We start from the raw sequence: 22791 nt of genomic DNA, 5'->3' as shown, positions 1-22791 counted from the left end.
ATGCCGAGTGTGATCCGATTCTCCTTGGGTGTAGGAGGCCCTCGCCCACCACATGTTTGCCAGCTGGAACTGGTGTCTTACAACAATAGAAATCACTCCTCTGTCACAGTTCTGGAAGCAGAAGTCCAGCTCTACTACTGGACTATAGTCAGATGCTTCCCTGTCTCTTCTGGTATCTCCAAGCATTCCTGTACTTGGGGCTGCATCACCCCAGTCTCTGCCTCGGTCTTCACATGGGGTCTTTCCTGTTTGTCAGAGCTCCTTTTTTCTCTTATAAGGAAACCCACCATAAATCCTGGTTAGTCTCCTCTCGATATTCTTAATTACATCTGCAAAGACCCCTTTTCCAAATAAGGCCATATCCACATGTATTGAGGGTTAGGACTTGGATATATCTGGGATGGAAGGGACACAATTCGACCCTCTACACCTGCCTTATGCTAAACAAATGTCAATAATTTAGTATTTCCTCCACCCTTGTCCCCTTCTCATGTAAACCTTTCAAAACCTGTTAATAATGCCAGTGAGTCTCTCCTACCAGGGACAGGCCTGTCCTAGTATTGGTTTGGCTCATCACAGGCCTACCCTCTAGCAGCCAGGACTACAGGGGATGTAGGGGGCTGAGAGAGGGAGAAAGCCTACTTGTACAAGGATATTGCTTGGATGTCCCCTCAGATCCATGTATTGGGACTTGGTTGTACTATAGAGATGTTAAGTGAAACTTAATCCCTTTGTGGTGCCCCAAGATGAGAACTTTGGGTGTGATAAGGTCATAGGGCAGGGTTCCTCAGGTTGAATTCTGGTGTGTTTATACAAGGGAAAAGATGACCAGAGCAGGCAGAAATAGGGACAGTGGCTCTGTTCAAGAACCTGCCCACCACCATTTTGTGATGCCTTTGGACCTTCTATATGGCCAGAACTGTGAGTCAAATAAACCTCTATTCTCAGAACCAGCAGATGGAGTAATGGTTACCTCACTGTCCCACACAGTCAACTCCGGTTTAAGTCCCAGACCTGCAGCTTGAAACATACCAGGTGCATATGTGTGTGCACCCAAGATCCCAAGAGGATAATGGAGCAGAGACTGCAATGTGGCCATCCTCCTAGAGGGCGAATTCTCACTTTATCTATCTCTTTGTCTCTGGTAAGCACACACACCTTATCTCTCTGAAAAAAAAATATTCTCTACTCTCTTAAATTCACCCAGTCTTAGGTATTTCTGTACGCAACACAACAACAAATGAAGACAGACACTATGATGAGTTCCTGGCTCTCTCCCAACATTCTGAGACTACAGCACTGGGTTGAGCCAGCCTCAGGGGAGAACCCAGTATGTGAACCTGAGTCAAAACCACAGTCAGGTTGCCCCTTTCCCACTGACTCTTGCAGTCCCATGAACAGCATGTTCCACTGGAATCTAAGCATCTAACTCAAAGGTCACCCATATCAGAAAAGGTAGGTGTGGTATAGACCACACAGTGAAGGACTTACCCTCAAATCCCCATCTCCTACCTATTATACAAACTGAACTTGAACAGCTTATTTCACCTCTCTGAACTTCACCATAAAAATAGAACTGCCGGGAACCAGCAGTTAATGTAATGACTATGTCGCTGGACTCCCACGTAGTCGACCGCGGTTCACGTCCTGGACCCGGTGGCTTAAAACTCACGCCAGGCGCGTGTGTGCATGCCCAAGATCCTGAGAGAATGGAGGAGAAGGGATTGTGGCGTGACCATCCCCCCAGAGGGTGATTTCTCACTTTCTGTCTCTCTGTCTCTGTCTGGTGAGCGCAAGTGCCCTGTAGCAAAAACCTCTCCAAAAAAAAAAAAAATAGAACTGCCAATAATACCTGTAGATTTCGATCCTTTCTCCATTCAGGCCAGTTATCAATAAACACATTCTTCTTCACAGGTTTTCAGAAAAGGCTGAGTAAACAAGTATGAAGGTTCTAGGCCCACAGGAAGCTTTTCGTGAGCATCGTATTTTTAATTGAAACAAAAGCATCTGACAACTCAGCATGTGTGTCATTCAATGTTCACCGGGTTTGAACACCCGCCCTACCTTTAACCAGCCCCTCCGTACTCCTACCTCTTTATCTTCCTCCTGCGTGTCTGACTGCCTGACCCTCATCTCAGTGTGAAATCATCCTATGGTCAAATGCGTCAGCACTCCCACTCCTCACCTGTAATCTTCTCCTGTCTGAGTACTACCACCAGTCCAAACATACCAGAGTCATTGCCGAATTCTCCCTCTTTATCCCCAAATCAGGCACCACATATGATGAATTCTTCATCCTTAATATTCCAATCCCTTTCCATCTCTCTGTGCCCACGTTGTCTTCCTACATTGAAAGCCACACCATTTCTCACCTGAAATATTATAATGGCTTCCCTTCTTAGTCTCGTCCCTGCCTAATGTATGTTAATAGTGACATTTCTAAGACATGGATCTGGTCACCTGCCAGGACCACACTGAGCCATCAGGAAAAGCCCAGACTGGCCCAGCCTACATTTCTGGCTGTATCCCTCTGCTCCCCCTCCACCGGCGTTGTACTGAGCTACTTGCATTTTTCACTCCACCCTTTTGCATTTCTACGTGATCTTAAGTTGTTCTCTTTACTTGGAATATTCTTTTATCCATTCCTCTTATAATTAATCCTTATTTGACCTCCAAGAGTCAGTGACTCAGTTTCTCCAGAAGCCCTTCTCAACTTTTCCTCCAGGCTCCCCAGAATTTTATCCTATGCCTCTTACAACACTTACCAAATTATGTCATAAATGCCTATAATCTATTCATCCCGTGTGCCACACAGCCGCACCACCTCCCCCAGACTGTAAGCTCTTCTATATTTCCAGCACCTGGCCCAGTACCTGTGTCTTAATAAGCATTTGTTAGTGTCAAATTACAAGGACAGAGTAACACGATATTGCAAGATATATGTGGTTGATTCTTACACACATGATGCAATGAACAAAATTGTGGACAACATCCTTAATGATATTAGAATGTATCAAAGTGTTCTTTATGTAACCAGCTCTTTGAAGGGCTTAACACAAAATCCAACAAGATGAAATGCTTTTATAAGCAGACTAGACTAAAAAAGATCTTTTATTGAACTCTGGCAACCAGCATGAATATAAGAATTACTGTTGAGAAGTCAAATGTCACACCCTTGGGAAGCCAAATTTTGATAAGATCAAGGTGGCTATCAGTTCAAGATTAAATTTCCTAAGCAGGGCTGAGGGTGCACACACCCTATGTGATTGATTAAAGACAGTTCAAGGGTTTGGAACAGCAGATATACAAGCAACAGTCACATTCTATCAGAAGGTTGAGCAGCCTATATAAGAGATTAGGGCTGGTCCCATCTCCACCTTCTCTATGAAAACTCCAGTAATGACGAATAAGTGCTTTCTCCAAATACATCTTGCACCTTCCCCCACATCTACCTTTTTTTTTTTTTTCCTTTTCCTTTGCTATGGAGAGGTTTTTGTTATAAGGGCACATGCACTCACTCACCAGAAAGACCAAGAGAGACAGAAAGCGAGAAATCACCGCCCAGAGAGGATGGTCACACTGCAATCCCTTCTCCTCTATGGGATCTTGGGTACACACACACACGGCATGAGTTTAAGCCACCGGGTCCAGGACTCGAACCACGGTTGACTACATGGGAGTTCAGTGACATAGCCATTATGCCAACTGCTGGTCCCACATCTGCCATTTTCTGGAATGCACCTGGAATGCCCTACCATGCTAATTCCTAACAGTATTCATTTGTCTAGGCTCAGTTCATTGTGATAGAGCTATAGAGATAATAATCCCCATTATCCCTTCCTTCTAAGTTAAACTTTTGGCTGGGCTCTTGGCCACCTGGCTATAGACTACATTTCTCAACCTCCTTCATAACTAGGTGTGGCCAAATAACCAAATTCTATGACCAAATTCTGGTCAACAGGACATGTGAGCCACTTCCAAGTTTGGGCCTTAAAGCATGTGTTGTATTAATATGTTTTTCCATCCTCTCTTTGCCTATCCCATAGGCTGGAATTCTGATGTGGCAATGCCCATGGGAAGCTTTCTATGAACATTTAGCCATACAGATGAGAACACCACCTTATAGGACAGTGGGGCAAAGCATGAAGATAGAGCTAGGTCTCTGAATGACCTTGTGGAGCAGAGTCATCCCACAAGACTAGGTTGCTATTACAGCTTCACTATCACAGAGAGAAATAAAATTATATCAAAAGACTTGGGAACTAGCAGTTAGCATAATGGCTATGTCGCTGGACTCCCACGTAGTCGACCGCGGTTCACGTCCCGGACCCGGTGGCTTAAAACTCACACCAGGCGCGTGTGTGTGCGTGCCCAAGATCCCGAGAGGAGAATGGAGGAGAAGGGATTGCGGCGTGACCATCCCCCCTGGGGGGTGATTTCTCGCTTTCTGTCTCTATGTCTCTCTCTGTCTGTCTGGCAAGCGCAAGCGCCCTATAGCGAAAATCTCTCCCAAAAAAAAAAAAAAAAACATTGACCTAGAAATCACTGTATCTTGGGGTCTTTACACCTTATTCATGTTATCTCCTCAGGGAAACTTCACAAGAGCCCTGTCTGACATCCTAGAATAAGTGTACAAATGCCATTCCATGTGGCATTATGGTGAGCTCTGTGCAGTTAGTATGTCTCTAGTGAACTGCTTGTTGCTGAAGGCAAAGATCACACTGATTTAATCTTTAATATCCCCCCAGAGTGATTAGCACAGTCCTATACATGGAAGTCACGTTTGCTGGAGAAATGAGTGGATAAACAGTGCTTCCAACGTGGACACTCTTTTAGAAGAGCAAAGAAAGCACCAGCAGAGTCGATACATAATATATTTTAAAAGAAACCAGAAAGAATGTAGCAAAGAGAAGCCTGGGCATGCTGAGATAGGAATAGTATTGATAATTCTCCAAAAATAAATGTATTATGGTAACAAAGCCTGAAGAGATCTCACTGGAAAACAGATGTTCACTGAAGCCCTGGTCAAAGTCTCCTCCCAGTGACCTCATGTCCCTCAGAAGACCCGGGTAGAACTGGCCATCTGCTTTTAGGGCCTAGAAAATAACTCTGGAGACTCGATAACCTTTCCCTGGGTACCTGTCTATCACGCCAGACCTAGTTTCTCAGAGGTACTCAGAAGAGGGCCACCAACACTGTTCTTCCAGGCTATCTCAGAAAAGTATAGGAAGGAAAGAATTTCACAGGCCATCAGGAAAATGCTGAACCCTAAGGGAGTGGCATCTGGGGCTGACTGCTGGGTTTGAAAGCCTAACTCTGCTGCTTGCCAGCTGTAACTTAACCAGTAAATTGACTTCCCTGCACCTCCCTTTCCTAAACTGTTAAAAACAAAATGATAGGGACCAGCAGTTGGAGTAATGGCTATGTTGCCAGACTCCCATGTAGTCAACCACAGTTCAAGTCCTGGACCAGGACTTAACCGGTGGCTTAAATTCATGCCAGGCACATGTGCATGTGTGCCTAAAATCCCGAGAGGAGAATGGAGGAGAATGGATTACGGCATGGCCATCGCCCCTGGGGGCGATTTCTTGCTTTCTGTCTCTGGTGAGCACATGTGCCCTATAGCAAAAGCCTTTAAAAAAAAAAAGAAAGAAAGAAAAATAAATGATATTAGTGCCTATACATGCGATTATTGTACTAAGTTTATACAGTAAGGCACCTAGAACAGTGCCTGGCAAACATAACCATTGCTATCGCTAGTAACATCCCCGTCATCATTGTACTCACTCTTGGAGGTAGGTAACTCCACAGAGCCCTTTGTGCAACAGGTAGAGCAAATATTTTCTAGATTTTAAAAATATAAACTGAGGCTCAACGGGATTGCATGATCTGCCAGTGGTCACCAGAGAGACAGGACCCAGACTCTCCCTTGGGTAGCCTGGCATTCTACTGCATGGGGATGGAGAGCTCTGCAGCCTTCTCCTTGGCACTCTTTTTTCCTTTTTCTTTCTTTCTTTTTTTTCTTTCTTTTTTTTTTTTTTTTAAAGAGGTTTTTGCCATAAGGCAGATGCACTTTCTGGAGAGAGAGAGTGAAAGGGAAAGTGAGAAATCACCCCCCAAAGAAGATGGTCACACCATAACCCCTTCTCCTCTCCTCCATTCTCCTCCTGGGATCTTGGGCATGTACGCACACACACCTGGCATGAGTTTCAAGTCAGTGGGTGTGGGACTCAAACTGCAGTCAGCCATGGGGGAGTCCAGAGAGAGACATAACCACTATGCCATCTGCTGGTCACCTCTTTGGCACTCTTATCCTGGGGCCTGGCCTTCAGGAAGAAGAAGCCCAAGGAGGTACAGGCTGAGAGGGCTGTAATCCTCTCCTCCTGTTTGAGTAGCTTCTAAGGAGTCATGGCCTCGGAGCCTGCCATCTGTGGGCTCTGCCTGCCTGATGCGCACCCCCAGCAGGCTCCTGACCCCCACTTGGGACCCAGGGAACTGAGACTTTTCTGCAGATTGGGTCCAGGCCAAAGTGGGGGTGCAGGGAGGGGCACCAGGAAGATGCCTGGATGTTTACCAATAAAAAGACAGGTGAATGAAGGGACAAGGCAGGCACAAGTGAAGGGAATAAGGAAGTATAAATGAGAACACAGAAAACGTGTGCATGGGCGGGTCAGAGCACAGGTGCTTCTTGTGATGTCCCAGTCCCCTAGTCGAGGAGACCAGAATAAAGCCATGCTGTGAGTGTGTGTGTGAGTGTGTGTGTGAGAGAGAGAGAGAGAGAGGAGAGAGACCCAAAGCCAGGGAGACATACTAGGAGAAAAGAGAAAGGGGCAGGGGAAAAAGAAAAAGGCGAAACAGAAGAAAAATGAGAGAGAGAGAGAGCTACGCTGTACCACAGAAGCCATGACTGTCTCCACCATGTCAAAGTGTTAAAGTGTCCTCCCAACCACCATGAGAAAAAAAGAAGAGAGCAACTTCTCTCCCCGAGGAAGCTCCTATCAGGAGGAGCTGGGGTTGCAATATTCGTGTTACTGAGTGGACCAGGATCTGCAGCCTCCATCCCCAGTTCGGACTAACCTGCCAGCCCCTCCAATCCTAATTATGTAGGCCCATCCTTCCTCCTCAGTTTCATACATAAGGTTGAAGAAAAGATGCCATCATGACCTCTGTTGCCAACTCACCATGTCTGGTGATGGAGTACTTGCATCCAGTGCGCCTGTGGGTGGCCTCTGTGAAGAGGCCACGTACTTTTCCCATCCCCAGGTTGGAGAGTCATATAAAATCACTCTTGGCCCAAGTTCAAAGTCAACCAGCATGCCCACCAGTGGAGCAGCCTAGAGGCTCCTTCCTCCTCCAAGGATATCCATTCCCTTCCAGGGCCCAGTAGACACAAGTGGCCACAAGTCCCAGCCCCCAGTTGTACTGAAGAGAGTCCCATCCCAGAGACACTTGCTGTTCCCAGCCCAGATCCCCAGGTCCTTGGCTGCAGGCCTCAGAGGGCTCCTAGAGCTTAACAGCTCCACCAGTCACCCTGTGGACTTCCCTCCAGGTCATGCAAGACTCCAGACCAGGTTCCTCCACTGCCTTTGTCTTGACTCCAGAGAACATGAGTCAAACAAGTCCTTGGGCCCCTGCACACTCCTCACAGCTGCTTTGTTGGGGCACTTTCAGACTCCAGTACCTTCCTGCCCAGCAGGGGCCCCTTAGCAGGACTAGCAGGTGAGCTCGGGAATTTATACCCCAGCACTTCCACCCCCAGCTCTGACAATGTGAATCCACCCACACCCTGGGTGAGGGTCTTTCAGACCTGCTGACTCCCTCTGGAGAAGACTGCCTCCTCCTCTAGTCTTTGAGGCTCAAAGACAACTCCAACTCTTACTGTATCTGTATTACACACAGTAGGGGCATGATAGGTTCCTGGATGGGGCCAGTCCTACAACCAGCTGGTTAAGGGAAGCTAGATCCCACATGATCCACCCAGTTCAGCCCTGGAAGACTTAAAAACACACTGGGTGCGTGTGTGTGTGCCCAAAGTTCTGATGGAATGGAGAAATGAAGAAGGGATTGCAGTACCATCACATCTCACTGAGGGGTGCCTTCTCTCTCTCCCTATCTCTGTCTCTCTCTGGCAAGCACACACACACTGACTAGCAACAACAACAAAATTCCTGGATGGATGACAAGTTCTGATTTCTGGTATTCTAGAAACCATTTTTTAAAAAAGAATGATTTATTCTTCAATTTTACCAGAGAGAGAGCCGCTAGGTCTAGGACTCAAATCACAGTCATGTGGGAGTCCAACACCTTGACCACCACACCACCTGCCAGCCCCAGAAACCATATTTCTTTAAATCCTCTTTTAACCCAACTTCAATGCAGCACAGCCTCTTTCTACCATTTCAGCCACCAGATCCATGGGACCCCTTCTTGTTTCCAGATCAGAGAGGGTGCTGGGCTTCTCCTCCACAACCCCCAAAATTACTGCACTGGACTCCTAGGGCTCTATGACAAAACACCATAAACTGGGCAGCTTAAAGCAACAGAAACATTCTCTCACAGTTCAGGAGTCCGGAAGTCTGAAAGCAAGCTGTCGGCAGGGCCACGTTGCCTCTGGAGACTCTGTTCTTTGCCTCTTTCAAATTCTGGTGGACGTTGGCATCCTTCCCTTCTGGCCACATCACCCTAATCACTGGCTTTCTCTTCTGTGTGTGTCAAATAGCTTCTTGCCTCCCTCTTACAAGGGTACAAGTGATTGCATTTAGGGCCCACCTGGATAACCCAAGTTAAGCTGCCCATTTTGAGAGCTTTAGTCACTCTGCCAAGCCCTTTTTTGCCATATAACGTCACATTCACAGGTTCCAGGGATTAAGACCTAGCTCTATCTGGGGGCCATTATTTAGCCTGATATATCTGGCCACACAGAAACTAGATGCAGGAAGATCTAAATACCTCCCAGCTGTACATTATTTCTGCCATTCTTGGTGTGCTGACTTGATCCCTAGACTGCTTTTTCTAATGGTCACAAAATAGCTGCCACTGTTCCAGATACCACATGTGGTCTCAATGAACTCTAGGGTAAAAGAGAACCATCGTGTCCTTGCCTCTGTCTTAAAAATAAGAAAACCTTACCCAGAAATCCCTTAGAACTCCTTTCATACTTTCTTGGTCCTAGCAGGTCACATGTCCCTTCTTAAACCAATCACTACAAAGAGAATGGGGTTATCAACGCCATCTTCCCCTGTCAGGATTCATTTCCTGGGATGGGAAAGTCCATAAACCTACATCAAGAAGGATAGACACCTGCTGGGAAGGAGGATGGAAGAGCAGGTGTTGTGTAGGCAACCTAGAGCCCTTACAGCAGCTTCTCTTCCCAGATCTCCTGCCACTTTGACCACACTATCTCGATGTCTCTTCCTCTGAAAGTATTTTGAACTTTCTTTTTAGAGACTTTTTATTAAGAATTATTTTATTTATCTTTATTTATTTTAGTTTGACCAGTGAGAGAGAGAGAGGGAAAGTGAGAAAGTAAGCTGCCAAGTCTGGGACTTGAACCATGGTTGTCCATGTGGGAGTCCAGTGCCCTTAATCACCATGCCACCTGCCAGCCCCTTTAGAGGGATTTTTTTCCTATAGGGTACATGTACTCGCCAGAGAGACAGAAAGCAAAAAATCAGCCCCAGGGGGGATGGCCACACCGAAATCCCTTCTCCATTCTCCTCTCAGGATCTTGGGTGCACACACACACACACACACACACACACACACATGCTCAGCATGAGTTTTAAGTTGCCAGGTCCAAGACTTGAACCATAGTCGATTATGTGGGTGTTCAGCAACATAACCACTACACCATCTGCTGGCTCCAGTATTTAGAACTTTATTTCCCTGCAGGTTTTCTCCCAGGCTTCTGGTCTCACTCCACACCCTTTCCCTAGCAATCTCATTCACCCCTATGGTTTTAATTTCCGTGTATATGCTCAGGAGTCCAAATCTGCACCTCCTGTTCTGACCTCTCTCATGCGCTTTAGTCTAAAATATTAAACTGTCTGCTGCTGACATGAAGTCCCGAGAGATCCTCCAACTCAACATGTCTACAAGAGAACGAATCTCGCCCTTCCTCCCCAGCTTCCTCAAAGTTGTTCTTCCTCTGTGCTTGTAGTTTGGGTCAGGGGAGTCACCTACTACTCCTTCTACCACATCGAATTAGTCATCGGGCCCTGTCCAGCCAGAAATCTCTAATTCACCCATCCCACCATTCTCACAGCTATTGCATGGGTTAGGCCTTATCATTTGTCTCCTTCGAACTCTGGTCTGAGAGCCCTCAGCCCACTGTCCATAGCCCTCAGGACCGTCTTTGCAAATCACAGGGCTCCTTCTGCCCCTCCTTATCCACACTCAGCCTCTGACAGTGCACACCGGACCTTCCAGAAGCAGCCTGCCTCTGCTGCACCCTCATCTCAGCTTGTTTTCCCTCACTCCAAATTCCAGTAACACTGGAAGCCACCTCTGAGCATTTGCACATGCGCTGTTTCCTCTGCCTAGAACAGCCTGCAGGATGAGTTCCCCACAAGAACACCCCGGGAGCCAAGGACCAGGGCCTGGGTGAGGATGGACTCTTCTCCTTCAAGAGCTCAGTCATGGAGGTGGCTTTGGCAGGGCAAGTGAGGGCTGCTGGAGGCTGAGTCTCTAAAAGCTGAAGGGGAACCAGCAGTTAGCGTAATGGCTATGTCGCTGGATTCCCACGTAGTCGACCGCGGTTCGTGTCCCGGACCCGGTGGCTTAAAACTCACGCCGGGCGCGTGTGCGTGCGTGCCCAAGATCCCGAGAGGAGAATGGAGGAGAAGGGATTGCGGCGTGACCATCCCCCCTGGGGGGTGATTTCTCGCTTTCTGTCTCTATGTCTCTCTCTGTCTGTCTGGCGAGCGCACGCGCCCTACAGTGAAAATCTCTCCAAAAAATAAAAAATAAAAAAAAATTAAAAAAAGCTGAAGGAGGTCCTTATGTTTCCCATAGTACATGTGAGCACGATGGCTTGCCATGAACCAGTCTTCTATTGATCTTGTCCCAAATCAGAAGTGTTTAGGAATTTTGTCTTCTTCCCCATCAGACTTCCTGGTGAGGCAGTGACCCAGCTTTTTCCATGTTTGTACTTCCATTGTCGTTGGGAGAAGCCAAACAGTGGCCCCCCAGTTCTTAACACCGGGTACTTGTGAATGCACCTTATACAAAAAAGGAGAGGGGTTTGAGGTGGGATTAAAGTATTTTTAAAGAATTATTTTATTTAACTTTTTATTTATTATTATTTTCCAATTTTGATCAGAGAGAGATGGGGTGGGGTGGGGGAATGAGATAGCAAGCCACCAGGTCCGGCACTCAAAGCACAGTTGCTCATGTGGGAATCCAGCGACTTTAACCACCACACCATCTGCCGGCCCCAGGGGATTAAAGATTTTTTAAAGAACATTTCTTTTAAAATGAAAATCCCTTCCATGACAGAGAGCAATAGAGAAAGAAAGACAGACAATACCTCCAACAGGGTCTTCATGCCACAATCCATCCTCAGCCTAAGCCAGCCCTGGATCATAGGAGTGTGGGCACCTGGAATGTTCAGGGAAGTCTCCAGATGCAAACCCAGAACCTTCCTATGTGGGTCAGCCTCACAGAGCATTGCATCACCTCCATACATTACCTCTTCCTTCCTCAGGAACATTGTCCATGCAATTAGAAGGGAGGCAGCCGGATTTGACACACGGAAAGCGAGGAGGCAGAGATTGTGGCTGCAGCCAAGGAATGCCACCACCACCAGAGGCTGGGAAAACCAGATCCCCCACTGGAGCCTCCAGAAGGAATGTAACCTGCCAACACTTTGACTTTGGCTAAGCAATACTGATTTCAGACTTCTGACCTCTGAAAACTGTGTGAGAATAAATGTCTAGTGTTTTAAGCCACCTGGATTTTGGCACACCACAGGAAACTAATTCAGTGAACGACCTCGTAGGATGAATTTCTATTTATTCACTCGACAAGCACTTACCAAGTGGCTCCTATATGCCATGCCAGGCACTGTAGTAGGTACTGAGATGCAGGACAGGACAGGCCCTGCCCTACACAGCTGCAGTCCAGCTGGGTGTTGAGGCCCTAAAGGTTTGTAAGTTACCCCCTTCCAGAGTCATGCTCCAAGGAATTGCACTGCAGGAAGAGGAGAGAATGGTCACTGTAAGTTACCCCCTTCAGGGCCAGATGGTGGCACAGGAGCAACTAGACCCACATAGCAACACCCTGACGCTTCCATCTACACCCCAGGCATGCACCAGTGTGCCTGTGATTAGGCTGGCTAAAGCCGGGGGTGGATCACAGCATGAAGACCCTGTTCAGGGTGCCTATCTCTCTACCTCTGTGTCTCGCTGTCTCTCTCATGGAAGAAATAAACTTTTTTTAAAATGAGCCTTTTAAAGCCAACCTTGATAAAGCCACATAGGTCCAGCCATGGTAGCACACAGACAGTGCCACTGCTTGGGAGGCTGGGAGAGACATGGGCAGACCTGGGTTTAGTTTCCCAGGTCAACCAGAACACACTGGGAGTAGTGGTGCCTGCTTGTAATTCTAGCTAACTGGGCCTGGAGAATTGTTACATGGCAAGACACAGAAATGCCTGTCCTTGCCTCTCTTCCTTTCTCTCTCCCTCTTTCTTTCTCTCACTCAAAAATGGGGGCGGGATGAGATGGAAGGAGTACAGACCTCCATAAAATAGTGGCAATTCCTACACAAGTTATAAAATAGTATATACATGGGGGCCAGCAGGCGGTATAGTGGTTAAAGTGCCGGACTCTCATAGGGCCAGACCCAGTTTGAGTTCTGGACCCAAAAGCTTGAAACTCACACCTGGCATGTGTGCATGCATGCCCAAAATCCCCAGAAGAGAAGGGAGAAGGAATTGCAGTGTGGCCATACGCCTGGGGGATGATTTCTCACTTTTTCTCTTTCTGTGTTTGTCTCTCCAGCGAGCACATGCACCATATAGCGAAAATCTGTCTCTTAAAAAAAAAGAATACTATATACTTGTGAGTGCATATGTCATTTCAGGGAAAACACAAAACTATCTTGATTCCAGCTGCACCCCAGAAAGCCTGCTGCTCTGCGGGGACAGTGCAGGTCAGAGGGACCTGGTGGGAAACTCGAGCACACTATAGTTCTCCCCCTTGGGGAGATGCAGGCTCCTGCAGAGAGGGCCAGGTGCAGCGTCCACAACCTGGGGAAGTCCGCTCAGGGAAAGCGTCTGGAGAGAGTGGCTTCTCAGCGTTAACCTGGAGACCGCATGTAATTTACGCCAGCGCTCAAGTGAGGTCATGACTCTGGGCGACAGCTTGCTTTAGATGAGTTGAAACATGCCGGACCTCGAGATGCCATGCTCCAGCAAGCAGCGTGCTTTCCCATGCGTGAGTTAGTCACATCAGGCGGGCAGTGACCTCAGTAACCGCCCGTGTCAGGCACCCCAGAACAGCCATCTCCAAAGCTCCTTAAGCTCCCAAGCTCCACCCTGGCATTACCAACTACCTGATTCTGCAAAATATCTACTGATCTTGGCCACAGGACTGGCTCTGTCTGAACCACCCTGGAGGAAGAGGAAGGGCAGGGCAGGGTGAGGGAAGAGGGCAGGACCATCCACATTCTGCTCCTGCTCCCTCGTTTATGACCATGGAGAGTCCCAGCCTCCATGCCTCCCACTTCTCAGATACCTAACAACACCCTTCTCACTACTGCTTTTGAGAATTAAATGAAACAACTGCCAGAAATACCTTTTCAAAAATGTTAGGTGCTGGAACCAGCAGTTGGTGTGGTTGTTAAGGTGCTAGACTCCCACGTAGCCAACCTCAGTCTTAGTCCCAGACCCAGCAGCTTGAAAATCACTGCAGGCACGTGTGTAAGAGTGTCCAAAACCCCAAGAGGGGACTGGAGGAGAAGGGAATTTGGAATAGCCATTTCCCTGGGAGGTGATTTCTCATTTTCCTCTTACTGTCTCTCTGTGTCTCTCTCCAGTGAGTACACATAGCCTATGGCAAAAATCCTTTAAAAAAAAAAAAAGTTAGGTGCTAAATGAAGGCCCAGTGATGTTTTTAATCACTGGCATTATTCAGTTGCCTCTGGAAACAATGAACTCTACAAATTCTACATTGTTTTTGCAGGCTACCAAAAAAAAAAAAAAAAAAACTTTCTCTAGGGCCAGAAGCTGCCATGGAAGTGAAGATGCTGGATCCCATAAGGCTTATTTTGTGGTTTGAGTCCCAGGCCTGGCAGCAGAAAAATCACTCCTGGTACATGTGCATGTGTGCCCAAAATCCTGAGAGGAGACTGGAGGGGAAAGGATTGCCACGTGGCCATCCCCCCGGGGGTGATTTCTCACTCTTTCTCTCTGGCAAGTGCATGCACCCTATAGCAAACTCAAACAAAATAAAGCAAATGAAAACTTTCTCAAAATTGTGATTCAGTAGCTACAACTGAATGTAAGCTGATTCCCCTGCCTACTCACCCACCTCCACCCACCCTAAGTTCATAGCTCCATGCAAGTTTTAAGAGTACAGCACTTCACAGGAAAGAATTTACCTTACCTGGGTCCAGTTGCTGAGGCAGTGGTGATGCAAGTGCAGTGCAGGGCTGGAAGCTTCGAGGCTGATCATGAGTTCAGATCTTCAGGTTATCTTGAAAATATGCTAGGCATGCATGTGGGCACCCAGGATCCTGAGGAGTCGGAGGGCTGGGGATGGGAATAGGCATGATAAGACCCTTTTCAAAATGGTTTCTCTCTTTCTCCCTCTTCCTCTCTCATGCTCTCTCCATGCACACACTTCCTATCACAAAAAAAAAAAAAAAAAAAAAAAAAAAAAAATTAAAAAGCATTGATCTTACCCAAAGAAATGTCTGACCATTGCGATTGGCTTCTAGGTGGTATCTCAAAGGCCTTGGAATGTCCTGCCTGATCAGTGTCTTCGTTTGCCTGGAAGGTCTGGGACCACACTGGACAGTGTAACAATGTGGTTTATGGTGGGGGCTGTAAGCCATGTTACATCAGCTCAGCCTCACCAGGGCTGAAGAGGAAAGGTCAGTCACAGTAGTAATCTACTCTGTTTGTCTGAACCCCAGGAAACACTCTGGGCTCTAGGACTCAGGTAAGCTCCGTAAGTGGCAACGCTCATGTGTTGTGTCACATATCATTGCCAGAAAAAGTTGATGGTGCCCATGTCTGCAGGGAGAAGACAACTGAAGCTTTACTGCTAGAACTTTCTGCTCCACGCGTCTCTTCTCTTGGCTCCTTTTCCTTCACTTGGATGAATTATAACTATCTAGTATAATAGCTTTTGTTTGATTCTGTAAGTCCTTCTAGTGATATCTCAAAACTGAATAGGATCTTGGGTCCCCCCCAGAACTTATTTACAATGGGTATGAGAAATGAGGGTGGTCTTGCACCAGCTGGTGGTGTAGTGATGAAGGTGGCTGGATCCCATATGACCAATTGCACAGTTCAAGAAGTAAAGGTGGCCTTGGAGAGCTTCCTCTCCATCAGCAAATTCTTTTTATTACTTTTTTTAAATAGTTTTTTTATTGAGATAAAGTGCAGAAGTATGGTGTCCGGCCCTGCCCTGTGATCATGGCACAGGAAAAGGAAGATGTCAGAGATTACAGTTTGACTGAGGAGCAGAAGGCAGTCAAGGCCAAGTACCCTCCAGTCTGTCGGAAGAATGAATATTTGGATCATACAGCAGAGGTCCAGTTACACATGTGGGGAGATTCCCTGGAGGAAGCATTTGGGCAATGTGTGATGGCCGTGTTTGGCTACATGACAGATACTGGGGCTGGAGAACCCCCAAAACAGGAGCAGTAGAAACCCAAGGAGATGACTGACTTCTGTTTCGCTTTTTGAATGAGTAGCTTTACAAGTTTAGTGCTGATGAATTCTTTTTTTTTATTTACTTTTATTCATTTATTCATTCATTTTATTTTGATTTGACCAGAGAGAGACACAGAGAGAAAGAGAAGGAAAGTGAGAAAGCAAGCCATCAGGTCCAGGACTTGAATCGTGGTCAGCCATGTGGGAGTGTCCAGCATCTTAACCACCACGCCACCTGCTGGTCTCTAGTGCTGATGAATTCTTCATACTCCGGGAAGTGGAAGTACTTAATAGTGATCAGAAAAATTTCAAATTATGGTCCATTGGGTGGGGAGAAGAATTTTCATTGTCCAAGCATCCTTACATATTCAGCCATGCAGATCTATAATGAAGAGAAGCCAGAAGTTTTTGTGATCATCGACATATAAGACACCAGGCAGGAGAATAAGAAAACAGTCTCCTATGAAGGAAGGCTTCTCTCTCTCTCTCTCTCTCTCTCTCTCCCTCTCCCTCTCCCTCTCCCTCTCCCTCTCCCTCTCCCTCTCTCTCTCTTTTTTTTTTTTTTTAGAAAATACCATGATTTAAATTCTACAGTATCTGTTGGTAGATGGAAATTCAGAACAGAAGTTAAGTGTGACTTTCAGAAATGGAAAATCAGGGCACAGCTGTGGTCCATGATTCCTCTGCATTCAGACTTTAAACACGTCTCAAGGGGCAATTACAGCTCCTCAATTATAAATTCCCTACGATGGGCACAGGTGCCTACTGGCCTCCCAGTACGCTTTAGCCTTTCAGGAGGGTACCAGAAATGTAAGCAGCAGCCAAGGCCTGAATCCAGTTTGAAAAAGGATAATTTACAAAAATACATGTTTACACCTGGAAAAAAAGAAAGAAAGAAAAAAGAATTATTTTATTTAACTTTATTTATTTATTTTAATTTGACCAGAGAGGGACAGAGAGAGAGAGAGAGAAAAGCCAGGTCTCCAGGTCTAGGACTTGAACCACAGTTAGCTGTGTGGGAATCAAGCACCTTTAACCATCACACCATGCCAGCCCCCACATTCTGTAAATTCTTAACCTTTTTGTCATGGACTCCTTTAACAGTCTGGTGAAGCTTATGGACCTTTTCTGAAAATAATGTTCTTAAATATATAAAATAAAATATATAGTATTCAAAGGAAATCAATTATGTTGAAATGTAAGTATCAAAAGATGCGCTTCAGGGCAGGCAGGTGGCATGGTTAAGGTACTGGACTCCCACATGGCTGGCCACAGCTTGAACCCTGAACCTGACAGCTTGCTTTCTCACTTTCTCTCTCTCTGTCTCTCTCCAGTCAAATTGAAATAATAATGATAAATAAAATTAAATAAATAATTCTTTTTTAAAAAAGTGATTCTTGGAATCAGTAATTGGCATAATGGCCATGTCGCTGACTCTCATGTAGTTGACGGCGGTTTGAGTCTCGGACCCGGCAGCTTAAACTCACACCAGGCACATGTGTGTACATGCTTAAGATCCCTAGAGAAGAATGGAGGAGAAGTGATTGCGGCATGGCCATCTCCCCTGGGGGGTGAATTCTCGCTTTCTGTCTCTCTGTCTCTCTCTGTCTTTCTGATGAGAGCGCGCGCCCTATAGCAAAACCCTCTCCAAAGAAAAAAAAAGATTACTTATTAACATATTAAATAACAAGTTCTAGCAGCAGATTTAACATCTCCCATCAATGTGAAGGAGCAACAAGCAGAGGCAACTTTTCAAAATGTGTCTAACAGCTCTAAAAGATGTGGACTGAATGGGTGTCGAAGTCACATGTAATACATTTTGTTGCCTACATTCATAATTGAGGGAGATTGCACATTTCAGCTAGAGGTTAGTCACTCATTTTATAGACAAGGAAAGCGAGGTTTAGAGCATGTAAGCAACTTACCCAAATTATAATGCTAGTAATAGATGGAACGAGGACTTCAAATCCAGGTCTCTTTGGGGTTTCGTTGTTGTTCGTTTTGTTAAGATAAGTATTTATTTAGTTTTATTTATTATCTTTTTTTTTTTTTTTAATTTGACCAGAAAGAGACAGAGAGAGGAGCGGGGAAAGTGAGAAAGCAAGCCACCAGGTCCAGGACTTGAACCATGGTCAACCATGTGGAATTCCAGAGCCTTACCCCCCATGCCCCCTGCCAGCCCCTAAATCCAGGTCTCTCTGACTCAGAGCACAACTCACAAGAACTGGCAGAATAGCACCCTGCTAACCAAGATGGCCATGGAGGTGCTGTGCTTCTGTGCTCAGGCAGGAAGGACTGCCCTCTGAGTGGAAACAGAACCCAGTACAAGGTCCTGAACTGCATGGATTAACAAGTCAATGATTGCCACGATTGTCAAGAAGTTCTTGTACTAACAATCAGTGTTCAGATTCCACAATCCCCTGGGGCGGGGTGGGGTTGGGGCAGGGAAGACTAACCTGTTCAATGAAGAACTTCCTGGTTTCTGTAAGGTCAGAGGAACCTGCAGGTGTCCCACTGAGTTTGGTGTCATCCTCAATATAAGGCTATGTGGACTTCTCATTCTCACCAAAAAAAATAAAAAAACGACAACGCAGAAGTTTCTGAAGCCAGCAGATTGCATGGAGTTTAAGGCACGTGGTCAATTGCACTGTTGAGTCTCAGACCCAACGGCTTAAAAAGCACACTGGGCATGTGTGCATGTGTGCCCAAAATCTGAGACGAGAAAGGAGGAGAAGGGATTGCGGTGGAGCCATCCCCCCAGGGGTTGCTTTCTCAATTTCCCTCTCTCTCTGTCTCTGTGTCTCTGTGTCTGGTGCATACATGCACCCTATAACAGAACAAACAAAACTCGGAAGTTTCTTACCTTGCCTGGATGCCAGATTCTACAGATGAGCTACTGGAGAAAAGCCTACCCAAAGATCAGGATGACAAAGGCAGGTGGGGAGAACAGAGCTGGGACAGAGAGAGGGAAAGAAAACACCTTAACACAGGACAAGCCACAAAACAGGAATGAAACTATGTGGCACCCACACCACTACTCCCCAGTTCCTCACCCACAGCACACCCCACTAATAGGGCATTGTATAATCCCCCCTTACTAAGCAGCCTCAGAATCCTCAACACAGCTGTCCAGGTAGCTACAACCAATTGGGTAGACCTGACACACAGTTTGCAACCTATTTTCTACCAGATCCATGATACAAAAAAAAAAAAAAAAAAAAAAAGGAGCAATGATGTGTTCTTGAAATAATGGCAGAAACCACAATAGTTACCACTTACTAAAGTGTTTTCTTTCTCCAGTCCTTGTTATAAGCACTTTACTTGCATTAACTCACATTTTCCCCCTCATTACAATAATCCTATGATGTTGAAATTGTGATTAACCCCATTTTCCATATGTGAAACCTGAGGCACAAATGGGTTAAGTCACCTAGCTCAAAGTCATTCAGGAAGTAAGAAGTAAAGACAAATTGAGTTCAGATTGCCTGGGTCCCAAACTTGTGTATTTAACTAACCACTATACTAACCTAATCCTGTCCACATGTTGGGGTGTTTTCAGCCAATGCTCAGAGCAAAAGACAAAGGGGAAAACGACTTTACAGTTATGCATGTCAGATGTCAACAAACGTGACTTGCAACATCCTAAAAGACTGCTCTGAAGTCCTTAGAGAGATGCCTTCGTCAGCACAGGCACTTGGCTCTATACAGCCAACTTTCCCACTTCCCACCTCCCCAGAACAGCTCACCTGCAGGCCCAGGACCGCCACGCCGGGCTGGTAGCAGAGCCCAGCAGGAAGCATCGAGAAGACTGTGGTGTAGGCAGGGCTGCCTCCTCTCAGTTCTCTCACCTTGTAGTGCCCTCCAGTGTGCCAGATCCCTGGCACCATCTAAACTGGTCCAGCTAGACCTGGGAAGTCCCTGGAATCCAAGTGTTCTGTTCACATCAGGAGTTGCAGAAAACAGGTGTGGAGGGAGCCAGCTCCACCCCTGCCCCCAGGGTCGATGGCGACCAGGAAAATGAGCACATGACTCAGCCGCCAAATCACATCTCTTTGAGTGAAGGGAGCTGGGAGAGTGACAACCCCGGCCTCAGCACAGGAAGTCCCATACCTGCCCTTCGAAGTAGCCAGTACCCTAAGTAAGAACAAGTTGTCACCTGGGCCAGCCCCAAGGTCACCACCAATGCCCCTTTAAGGCTCCACCTTCAGTGGCTGCTGACCGAGGCAGCTTGTGGTGTTCATGGCAGAGCCCAAGAGAGGCTGTCCACTTTCCACCATGTCCACTTAGCCCAGAGCATTGCCACCTGCTAGTCTAGGTGCAGAGGTATAAATGGGAACCTTCTCAGGGGACACTCAGAGGGGACCAGCAGTATCAACAGTCACAGTTCTAGTTATGACCCAGTCTGACATAAGGCCCACTGGGCCCCCACTCTCAGACACAATACCGGGTCAGAGGGAAGAGAGACTGGCTTAGTTGGAGGGCCTCAGGCTGGTGCAACCAGTCCAAACCCTGTTAGCATCACTACCATGAGGAATTAACTTGGCCTCCCCTCTTCTTCTTCCCAGAAAAAAAGGCAACTTCTCAGCAAACTTATTTAAAACTCTCCAAGCACTTTCAATAAATTTTGTAAAGTATTTACAGTGCGTAATATCCTTTCAATGTCATATTTCATTTACTCTTATATGCAGTTTAAGTGGCGTGAGGGCAGGTCACTATGCCCATTTGGTAGGCAAAGAAACAGGTCCTGGGACCAGCAGTTGGCATAATGGCTATGTCGCTGGACTCCCATGTAGTCGACTGCGGTTTGAGTCCCAGACCCAGTGGCTTTAACTTCTGCCGGGCATGTGTGGATGCGTGCCTAAGATCCTGAGAGGAGAAAGGATTGTGACATGGCCATCCCCCCGGGGGGTGATTTCTCGCTTTGTGTCTCTCTGGCTCTCTTTCTGGCGAGCGCACGTGCCCTATAGCAAAAGAGAGAAAAAACCCCAAAAAAAAAAAAAAAAAAAAAAAAGGTCCTAAAAAATGAGATGAAGCTATCACCATATACATTAAGTAAAACACACACACACACATATATACATGTATACACACATACACATGCACAGCAAGTAAAACACATACACACACACACACACACAACACACACAATCCAAGCTCAGATACAAGCAAAAAGTCCAGCTCTTCCCACCTATACCAAGCCAGCTCTACTGCACCGATACCTCACAGGTGGCCCATCCATCCTATAGAAGTTCCTGGGTACTGCAAAGCAGAAACAGATCTCTGGGATCACCTCCCCTCCCCTAGTAGACTGCCTGACCATCTATATGCCCTCCCCCTACTCCCCCCTCACCACCCACTTTCCCGGTAATCACAGCTAGAGCAAGTGAGTGAGACCATTAGTCCCTCACCAGCCTTTGTTCAATAGGCACCTACCATCGGCAAGGCAGAGGGCAGCTAAAATGAGAGGGTTAGGCGATCCTGTCTCTACTGGGATTATAAATGTATAATTCTCTGCACTTATCTCCAGCTTTTTTGTAGAGAAAGCATTTCACAAATAGGTCAGGTTCAGGGTGAGTCAGACAGAATCCATTCACATGTGCTTAGGTCAAGAAGACTCAGGTGGAGAGAATGGTTCTAAACACTGCCCTGTGGCCAGCGCCTTAGTTGTCACGTGGAATTCTGGCAGGAGCTCTGCTTTGAGACATGTTCACGAGATCTGTCCAGAAGACTCCAGGTGTTATATTTATAACCTCATCATGTCTTCCTTCTTCACGGCAAGATTAGCAACTGCTTCACCAAGTTGCTTCGGCTCAGTCTCCAGAGGTGTCCAGGCCCTGAAGGATCACAGCCAAGTCCTTATCCCTGCGATCCGCTATAGGCCACCATCTTCCTCCACCTTTTTGGCCTTTTCCTCACCCTCTGTCCTCACTGTGGTCCCCACCCATCCCTCCCAGCACAGAAAAAAAGCAATTTATGATAGTAAAATTATGGTGCAGTAAAATGTGGATGTCACTTCCCAGAAAATATGAGTTCACTTCCGAAAAGAGCAGGGATAGGGTAGAGTGTGTAATCGCTTTATTGGCTCCACTGGATCCTTGCTGTGTAAATGCTGCCTTTACTCTGCCTCCTATCTCTGCCTCTCAAACTTCCCTGTTGGTTCCTCTCCATCTGGGACAGCATCTGGGGAAATACCAACGCAGTCAGTCACTTTCAGGTGGTAATCAGCTATCCTGATTTTCAGATATTAAACATTCCATGGCCAATTTAAATAAAAACATGGATCGAAATGAAAACCCATTCAAGGTTTATTCCCTCACCTTCATTTTCTACCCCATGCCTGACCAGAACGCAGAAACCTGCCGGGGTAGGAGGGGGTCTTGGTCTTTTCTGTCCCTTCCTCATCATGTTTCTATTTTCTCCTCCCACATTTTCCACTCACTTCAGGGAATCCATGTTGGGTGGAGAGGTAGGAAGTAAAGGATAAAAGTGTCTTTTTAATAAGTAGATGCATTTTCTACTCGTCTCTGGTTTAGAGTTATCAGATTTAGAAAACTAAAAAAAAAATATGTCGAGTTAAATTTGAATTTTAGGTAAACAAAAAATAAATTTTTAAAGAATTATTTAATTTTATTTACTTATTTTTTTATTTTTTATTTTTTCTAAAGGGCACATGCATTCACCAGAGGGAGAGAGATGGAGAGTAAGAAAGCAAGCTGCCAGGTCTGGGACTTGAACCGCAGTCAAACATGTGGGAGTCCAGCTTCTTAACACTATACCACCTGCTGGCCCCCAGTAAATACACTTTTAGTATAAGTATGTCTCATGCACTATTTGGGCATTCTGTATTTTATCAGGCAATGCTACTCTGGTTTTGTGTGTCTCTGGGTCATGAAAGGTGCTGGAACTAT

At 46.4% G+C, this 22791-nt stretch overlaps 1 protein-coding gene and 1 pseudogene across 2 annotated transcripts in view; both read left to right on the top strand.

Moving 5' to 3' along the window:
* CFAP418 (cilia and flagella associated protein 418) overlaps positions 1-12262 on the top strand; it is a 68878-nt gene extending 56616 nt beyond the window's left edge. For both annotated transcript variants that reach the window (XM_027765475.1, XM_027765476.1), the window contains exon 6: positions 11705-12262. In XM_027765475.1, the coding sequence (XP_027621276.1) occupies positions 11705-11870 (166 nt within the window). In that variant the 3' untranslated portion in view covers positions 11871-12262. The remainder of the gene's footprint in view (positions 1-11704) is intronic.
* Positions 12263-15496: 3234 nt separating this feature from the next.
* Positions 15497-16374, top strand: LOC102495939 (protein archease-like; annotated as a pseudogene).
* The last annotated feature ends 6417 nt before the right edge of the window (positions 16375-22791 follow it).

The sequence above is a fragment of the Tupaia chinensis genome, unplaced genomic scaffold (genome assembly GCF_000334495.1).
Source record: "Tupaia chinensis unplaced genomic scaffold, TupChi_1.0 Scaffold138407_1, whole genome shotgun sequence".
Taxonomy (NCBI): Eukaryota; Metazoa; Chordata; class Mammalia; order Scandentia; family Tupaiidae; genus Tupaia; species Tupaia belangeri.
This window is presented reverse-complemented; position numbering and strand designations above follow the sequence as displayed.